The sequence below is a fragment of the Neofelis nebulosa genome, chromosome 11, assembly GCF_028018385.1.
Source record: "Neofelis nebulosa isolate mNeoNeb1 chromosome 11, mNeoNeb1.pri, whole genome shotgun sequence".
In the NCBI taxonomy this organism is placed as follows: Eukaryota; Metazoa; Chordata; class Mammalia; order Carnivora; family Felidae; genus Neofelis; species Neofelis nebulosa.
The window spans coordinates 40,847,146-40,856,113 of NC_080792.1; the positions used below are offsets into that span (position 1 = coordinate 40,847,146).

The 8,968-nt window shown below is 42.2% G+C and overlaps 1 protein-coding gene and 1 long non-coding RNA gene across 3 annotated transcripts in view; both read right to left on the reverse strand.

Annotated features, from left to right (window-relative positions):
• Positions 1–1,339, reverse strand: part of MEP1B (meprin A subunit beta) — a 28,606-nt gene extending 27,267 nt beyond the window's left edge. Inside the window, exon 1 of one of the 2 annotated variants that reach the window (XM_058692412.1) lies at positions 1,133–1,339. In XM_058692412.1, the coding sequence (XP_058548395.1) occupies positions 1,133–1,195 (63 nt within the window). In that variant the 5' untranslated portion in view covers positions 1,196–1,339. The remainder of the gene's footprint in view (positions 1–1,132) is intronic. The other variant, XM_058692411.1, reaches the window with a different exon arrangement.
• Positions 1,340–2,613: 1,274 nt separating this feature from the next.
• LOC131490221 (uncharacterized) lies at positions 2,614–4,055 on the reverse strand. The gene is made up of 2 exons (XR_009250992.1): positions 3,752–4,055; positions 2,614–3,108 (listed from the first exon to the last, which is right to left on the reverse strand). It is a non-coding gene; the product is annotated as an uncharacterized LOC131490221 (long non-coding RNA).
• Between the last annotated feature and the right edge of the window lie 4,913 nt (positions 4,056–8,968).

An 8,968-nucleotide genomic window follows, 5' to 3' on the forward strand; every position in this document is an offset into this window, starting at 1 on the left:
TATCAGCTCAATATAATAACTTATTTTAAAATCACAACTAAAATTCCCCCTAGGCATTTTGGTTTTTAACCCCCTAGGTTTTTTTGTTTTTTTGTTTTTTTTTTTAATTTTTTAATTTTTTTATTTTTTTAATATATGAAATTTACTGTCAAATTGGTTTCCATACAACACCCAGTGCTCATCCCAAAAGGTGCCCTCCTCAATACCCATCACCCACCCTACCCTCCCTCCCACCCCCCATCAACCCTCAGTTTGTTCTCAGTTTTTAACAGTCTCTTATGCTTTGGCTCTCTCCCACTCTAACCTCTTTTTTTTTTTTTCCTTCCCCTCCCCCATGGGTTTCTGTTACGTTTCTCAGGATCCACATAAGAGTGAAAACATATGGTATCTGTCTTTCTCTCTATGGCCTATTTCACTTAGCATCACACTCTCCAGTTCCATCCACGTTGCTACAAAGGGCCATATTTCGTTCTTTCTCATTGCCCTGTAGTACTCCATTGTGTATATAAACCACAATTTCTTTATCCGTTCATCAGTCGATGGACATTTAGGCTCTTTCCATAATTTGGCTATTGTTGAGAGTGCTGCTATAAACATTGGGGTACAAGTGCCCCTATGCGTCAGTACTCCTGTATCCCTTGGGTAAATTCCTAGCAGTGCTATTGCTGTAACCCCCTAGGTTTAAAACTTTGGGTTGGTCTACGGTACAAACTACCTGTCACTGTAGAAAGATTGGTCTAACCTGACAAAGAGGCAGACGAGAAACCCCATGCTACAAAACTGTAAGCGATGGCTTTGCTGTGACATCCACCATTCATGTCTTACGGCACCGCAACAGTAATATGCATTTCACTCGGCAGTAAAAAATGGAATGCTTTTCAAATTGCACATTTTCCACCTTATCAGGAGAAAACTTGTTACACAATAATGAAACTGAAAGAAATATATAACTTTATGTCCATGTCCCTGACTCTGTCTCTGACGGGGCTGCTCCTCACCCCGTGACCCTGCCTGCCCCAGCTCGCCCCGCTCATTTCATCAACATCTTGAAATTCCTAAACAGCAAAAACATGAACAAACAGGCAATAGGCCCCCAATTTTTCTCACTGTTTTCCAAACACAGTTTCCTTACCAAGCCAGGAACCAGGAAGAGAATGGCAAAGAACAGAAACCAAGGCAGATACCATGAATCCATGTTGTGGCTTCCAGTTGAAATGTGCAAACTAAGAAAGTCAGAGTAGCATTTACTTCTTAAAAGGCAAACGTCATAATTTATAGCCTCTGATCTCAAAGATCCATCTTGCAGGTCAGCTCGCTGTAGTAGTATTATCTACAGTCAGAGAGTTAAAGTCCAGTATCCTGAACACAGCTCTGCAGCCTTGTTTGTTGGCTTTTTTTTTTTTCCCCCTGAGTCAACATTCAGTAGTTAAGTGCCTGGCTGAGACCTGTTAATGAAATAAGTTCTCTAATTTATACATATTTGTCCTCAGAATTGTTGACGACCACTTGAGCAAAAGAAAATAGCACATTAATTTTTATTGATTTTTTATTTATTTATTTTTATGTTTTCCTTTTGTGAATTCCTGAAATTAACTTTTAATCTTCCAAATAGTAACGTTTGTGAAGCTCCTTCTGCTCATCTAACCCTGTGCTGCTTTCATATATCCAGTTATGTCCATGGCTTTTTTTTTTTATCATTCATTCATGTATTAGAAAATTTATTGAGTTTAAAAATCCATTTATGTGTTAGAAATCTGGCATATTTTGATCATTATATATAAAGTAGCAAAATAGCAACACACCTCACTCGTGAAAATTCCCATCAAGCAAACCTAAGGGGGAGGGTCCAAAGCTAGGAATGGTCACCGGTTTTCTGATAAACTAGTGTTCCAATCCATCTCTCAGTTCTTTCCCTTTTTCCTTGTTTTCTTGGGCTAACTTTTCTTTAGAGACAACCTACTCTCTGTGTTCCCACGGTTCCACTCTCAACCGTGATGCGATATAATATTTTTGCAACACGACTTTTTCCCTCAGCAATTCCCTCCCCACTCTGCGCTCATAGGAAGGATGTCAAAAGATGCATGGTAGAGACAAGGGACTTGAGAGGATGCTCTTTGTGAGTTTGAGCCAGTCATTCCCAACCTCTGAGGGGAGGGTAAGTGTTCAGAGGGAAAGTTACAAACCCAACTCCTCACTTGTTCCCAGAGATTCTGCGGATGGTTTCTGGGATCCCCAATCAAATGGGCCTGTTTCCTGGCTAGAGCTACAAGGAGACAAAAACACTCTGCAAAAGAAAGCATGTCTTGGAAGGAAGGAGAATAACTCCTAAGAGACCAGAGTGGCACACAAGTATCAGGGAAAGCCCCACACCTGCGAGGCCATGTGGATAGGAATCCGAGTGTCTCCATAGAGGGTTGCATAGAAGGACAACCAACGACCAGACGAAAGACAGATGTTTCAGAGCATGCCTGAGGGGGAATGCCACTGCGATGAGATGGGGCCTTGGGCTGTCAAGCTTAGGCATGAGCCTCAGAGTAAAAGATGGGAATCCTTAATCGGCAGCAGTTAAATTTCTCCCATTTATGTGGATGGGGACTCAAACAATACTTACAGTTACTGAAAAATAAAGGTATTTATTATGCACATCTGCTTTTGTGAGCCACGTGCAACTGAGACCCCTGACTGCAAGCCATGCGTTAGGGCAGACGGCTCACATTCCAAGTTAGGAAGTTGCAATCAGGGAGGTAGGAAGCAACAGTTCCGAGGACGGTTGTAGTCTGCTGTGAACCCTACCTAACACAGCACATGGACAGCCCCACTAGGAATCTCATGGACAGTCATGGGGGCGTGGCTGAAATCCAACTCCAGAAATGTGTTTTGACTGCAATTAATGGATAGATTTTACATTTCATTCTTCCTGGGATGGTCACTGAGGCTCTAATGCAGAGGCTACCCTTGGCTGGTCTAACATAGCTCCAGCCCCGCTCACTTGTCTCCTGGAGAGCGTGTCTGCCTCTGGCTGCTGGTCCTCCTCTGGTCTTCATTTCTCCCGGGGACTATCGCGGACCGTGCTCAAGATTCCAGCCATATGGATTGTTCTGAGAGCTCCTGGAACTATCAGGAAAGCGCATTTCTCTCAGGAATGTGATTCTCAAAACCCCCCCATGGAATACGAGAACATTCTAGACCTAAGGATGGCAGATCTCAAGAATGAAAAGCTTTCTAACAGGAAATAGTACAGAGGTTGCAACACAAGATCCACGAGACTTCATATCTTTCCTCTTAGAACGCCCACTTCCTTCACCCAGTTCTTCTTCCAAAAACAACAACAAAAAGTTTTTGTAAGTTACGTCATGTGTTCCCCAATGGTGGCTCTTTATGAAATCTTATCAACACTTCTATAAACTTATTAGGGAGGTGCATGTAATTGAATTTAAATTAAATTAAATGGAACTAGGGAAAAAGGAAGAAAATGGAGGTGTGGTGACTAAAGAAGTCCCCGGGCAGCAAGAAGAATACAGATTCATTATGGCCCCAGCCAAGTAAAGGGCAAAAGAGCTCATAAGACATCTGCACCCCCTGCGATTGAGCACAATAAATCGCATTCTTCTAAGCCCCTCCCCGAACTCCCATCTCTTACTCGATTTTTCAAAAGTGTGCTATATTACTGTATTAGTCAAGGTTCTCCAGAGAAGCAGAACCAATAGGATCTGTATATAGATAGAGAAATTTACTTAAGGAATTGGCTCACATAACTGTGGAAGCTGGCAAATCCAAAGTCTGCAGGGTGGGCTGGTAGACTGGAGACCCAGAGAAAAAGCAATGTTGCAGCTTGATTCCAAAAGCAGTCTGCTAGCAGAATTCTCTCTTCTTCTGGCAATCTTGGTCTTTTGTCTCTTAAGGCCTTCAACTGATTAGATGAGGCCCACCCACACAAAGAAAGGAAATTGGCTTTGCTCAAAGTCTACTGATTTAAATGTTAGTATCATCTGGAAAGTGTCTTCACAGTGACGTTTAGACTAGTATTTGACCAGATATCTGGATACCATGGACTAGCCAAGTTGTCACATAAAATGAACCATCAGTTCTCTTTTTTGTTCTCTTCTTTTATTTGACAGACTCTTCACAGTCACCTGTTTATGGGCTAACTATTGGTTACACTAAAGGTGGCTATTATGGCCAACTCAACACAATTGGCTGGACTGCCAGCCACACCCCTGGCTGAAGACAAAGATGCTATCTATTGTGTTTCATGGTGAACATCAATGACAACATGGTCACATCGGTAACACTGGGAAAATACCGAGGGACCGAGAGTTGCTCTTCAGATTTCAAACCCAGTTGGCTGAGGTGGTGAGGAACAATTCTATTTTTACACAGTATGATCCTACTTCAAATTCCTGGACTGTTTTGTTTTGCTTTGTTTTGTTTTGTAAGTAACTGTTATACCCAACATGGGGCTTGAACTCATAGCACTGAGATCAAGACTTACATGCTCTCCTGACTGAGCCAGCCAGGCACCCCTCTGGACTGGCTTTACACAGGGAGCTTTTTGATGCTGGGAGCTAGCCCACAAAGAAACAGTGGGGGGAGAATTGCAGCAGGATGATGAGATAGCAGGTTCCTCCCACCATCACAAGAGGATCACCAGGTGGCCCGAAAAGTTTGGCAACCCTACTGTAGCTCAGCAGGCATGGTGCCATTAAAAATTCACCCCAAGCCAGAACAGGTCTAAAATGGGTGTCCATTGGGGTGCCTGGGTGGTTCAGTTGGTTGAGCGTCTGACTTCGGCTCAGGTCATGATCTCACGGTTCGGTTCCACACTCACAGCTCAGAGCCTGGAGCCTGCTTCAGATTCTGTGTCTCCCTCTCTCTTTGCCCCTCCCCTGCTCATGCTATCTCTCTCTCTGTGTATCTCTCTCTCAAAATTAAATAAACATTAAAAAAAAATTTAATGGACGTTAAGCATTTGCTGCAGGTGGGAGCAGATTTGCTGGACAGAAGCAAAAAAAAAAAAAAATTGAGAGAAAGACAGTCTTCTTTCTTCCTTCTTTTTTTGGGCTCCAGCTTTTAACCCGCAGTAACATTCAGCCTAGGCTGCTTTAACCACAAAAATGACTGAGAAAGGAAAGATGGAATGTACGATTGATCTCACCACAGTCTCCCATGAATGGAAAACGTCTCGGGCATTCTGCTGGAAGTGTTTGCCTCCTGTCCCCTCCTGTCACATGTGCCTTACTCCACAGCAGTCCTCAAATTTTTTGCCTTGAAACCCCTTTTCATTGTGAAAAATGACTGAGAACTCACAAAGAAATTTTATTATTTTATCTATCAATATTGACCTTCTAAGAAATTCACACTGAAAAAATTTTGAAATATTATTAATTGATTAAAAGTAATTTTAAATAAATTTTAAACCTATTATATGTTAATATAAGTAATATATTTTAAGGGCGCCTGGGTGGCCCTGTCGGTTGAGCATCCAACTCTTGATTTCAGCTCAGGTCATGATCTCACAGTTCGTGAGATCGGACTCTGCGCTGACAGGGTGGAGCCTGCTTGGGATTCTCTCTCTCTCCCTCTCTCTCTGCCCCTCCCCCACTCGCTCGCGCATGCTCTCTCTCTCTGTCAAAAATAAACTTTAAAATATATATTTTAATGAAAAGTGAGCACATATTCAAAAAATAATGGGAAGAGTGGCACTGCTTTACATCTTGGCAAATCTCTTAATGTCTGGCTTACTAGAAGACAGTTGAATTCTCAGATCTGCTGTGATACGTTGTCACAATTCAAGCATATGAAGATAATTCAGCCTCAGACAGAAATGTAGTTGAAAAGAGGAGCAGGGGCGCCTGGTGGCCCAGTACGTTGAGTGTCCAACTTCGGCTCAGGTCATGATCTCCCAGTCTGTGAGTTCGAGCCCCGCGTCGGGCTCTGTGCTGACAGCTCAGAGCCTGGAGTCTGCTTCGGATCCTGTGTCTCCCTCTCTCTCTGCCCCTCCCCCGCTTGCACTCTGTGTCTCTCTCTCAAAATAAACGTTAAAAGAAACAAAAAATCCTCTCATGGCTACCAAAAAAAGAAAAAAAAAGAAGGAAAGAAAAAAGAAAAGAGGAGGAGTATTTTAACAGCCTTTTTAGATGACTGTGGCTGTTCTTCTTAAATACTACACCCAAATTTCACACGCCACAGTTTCTTCATTCACAACGATGAACTTTTCATACTTTGTTATATTAAAATCCATTGGTCTAATCTTGCATTTCAAATGGATGCTTTCCCTATGCATAATTTGTTTTTTTTAATTTTTTTAAATGTTTATTATTTTTGAGAGAGACAGAGCGTGAGCGGGGGAGGGACAGAGAGAGGGAGTCACAGAATCCGAAGCAGGCTCCAGGCTCCGAGCTGCCAGCCACACAGCCCGACGCGGGGTTCAAACTCACAGACTGCGAAATCATGACTTGAGCCGAAGTCGGCTGCTCAACGACTGAGCCACCCAGGCGCCCCTCCCTATGCATGATTTGTAACACCACTTGTCCTTCAGAAAATCTAGACCTTCCCAATGTTGACACATTTCGTATCCCTTATCAGATAAATCTCTTGGTCGACACCACCAATCTCATCGGAAAAGGTGATAAAGATTTGGGAAACCATTAAATTTGCAGTGACGAATTTCTGGACACAGGTGTTCCAAAAATTCTATCTCTTGAAAGGCCAAGTTTTAGCATTGGTAATAAATACTGTCAGTTGGTCTCCTGGATAGGTTAAGCCCACTCCATTCGTTTTCAAGAACATTTCTGCGAAATACCTAATAATCACAGTCTGCCTACTGCTTGTTCTATAAGCAAATACGGTGTTCTATGAAAAAAGCAGCTGGAGCAGCTCACATCTCAAGCAATCACACAAATGCTTTGCCCAAAACAAAGATCATATTTTGGAATGCAGCACAAGTGCTCTGTGTGTACTTCCCATTTTATGACACAGAATATTAAAAAGATGTGCACTCAAGGGCCTAGATTTAATAAAATTAATTTTTATAGCTTCATCAGGACATTTTCAAGTGAGACTGTGGTTGTTTTTACTGCAAGGGCATGGTGCTGAAGAATTCAACAGTTACTAGGGATGCCTGGGTGGTTCAGTCAGTTAAGCATCTGACTCTTGGTCTCAGCTCAGGTCTTGATCTCAGGGTGTTGAATTCAAGCCCTCTGTTGCACTCTGTGCTCGGCAGGGAGCCTGCTTAAAAGACAAAAAAAATACAATGGCTACTACTGCCACTGCTTTTGCATCAAGGTGCAATTGTCAACACATTAAAAAGGCAACAACAGCAATAAAAAACAACAACAACAACAACCCCGGGGGCCTGGGTAGCTCAGTGGGTTGAGAATCCAACTTTGGTTTCAATTCTGGTCATAATCTCACAGTTCATGAGTTCGAGCCCCAAATCGGGCTCTGTGCTGGCAACAAGGAGCCTGCTTGGGATTCTCTGTCTCCTCTCTCTCTGCCCTTCCCCCGCTTGTGAGCATGCATTCTCTGGCTCTCTCTCTCAAAAATAAATAAACTTAAGTTTTTAAAAAAAGCCAAAATGTCAGTATTATTATGAAGATAGTTTTGGCTTGCGGATCCCTACAAGGGTCTCTGGGACATTTCAGGAGTCTGTGGACCACACTTGGAGAACTATTGCTTTATAATGATAGGAAGGTAGAACAAGACTCAGAAAGACAAGGGTTTGGGCCCTTAGATAAGAGGTTCATCAATTTAAAGGCAGCTGGCTGGCTCAGTCACAAGAGCATGCGACTCTTGATCTTGGGGTAATGAGTTTGAGCCCCACATTGGGCTTAGAGATCACTAAAAACATAAATAAACTTTAAAAAATAGAAGTTCATCAATTTAATAGCTACCTGAGCATGAGAAAGTTAAACTCTCTGGGTCTGTATACACACACACACACACACACACACACACACACATATATATATACACACACACACACACAATGGAATATTACTCAGCCATCAAAAAGAATGAAATCTGGCCATTTGCCATGATGTGGTTGGAGCTAAAATGTATTATGCTAAGCAAAATAAGTCAATCGGAGAAAGACAAACACCATATAATTTCATTCATATATGGACTTTAAGAAACAAAACAGATACACACGTGGGAAGTGGGTTCAGGGGGGATGGAGAGAAGAGAGAGAAACAAACCACAAAAAACTCTTAATGATAGAGAACTATGGTTTGATAGAGGGAGGGGGGTGGGAGATGGATTAGAAGTGTGATGGGTACTAAGGAGGGCACTTGTTGTGATGAGCTCTAGGTGTTGTATATAAGTGATGAATCACTGAATTTTACTCCTGAAACCAATACTGCACCATATGTTAACTAACTAAAATTTAAATTAAGAAAATAAATCTGTTCCTCAAAAAAAAAGAGTATGTTCAGCATATTAAAAATTATGTATATAAAGTTAGTGCCTAGAATATAGACAACACTAGAATACGGACCAGAGATGTGTACGTAGGGGAATTCATGAACAAGTGAAATTATTGGAGAAAACCAAAGTATACTTTAATTAACATATTTATTCCAAAGTATTTATAGAAAGCCACAACCAGGCCCTGTGCTATGTGGAGATAAGAAACAAGTGGCATGATCCCTGCTCTTGAAAAGTTTATAGGGGTGTTTAAATCAACCTGGCATTAAAGTCATCTGTAAAGACTCAACCTGATCATTGTTACAAAGAAAGGTAGGTACCAAGGACCAAGGTCCAACAGTGAAGTACTTGCTCGTAGTCTATACATGGATAGGAAGCCAACTGAAAAGGGAAGATGGACTCTTGGGCCAGTCCAGGGGAGAAGGTGACAGCCTGGTTTTTGGCAAGTTTACTGGTCACCAAGGTACCTGATAAGCTAACCGGAAGGTGGGGAACCCCATCATTCTGAACTAAAGACTATGCCCTTGGATAGGGAAGACAG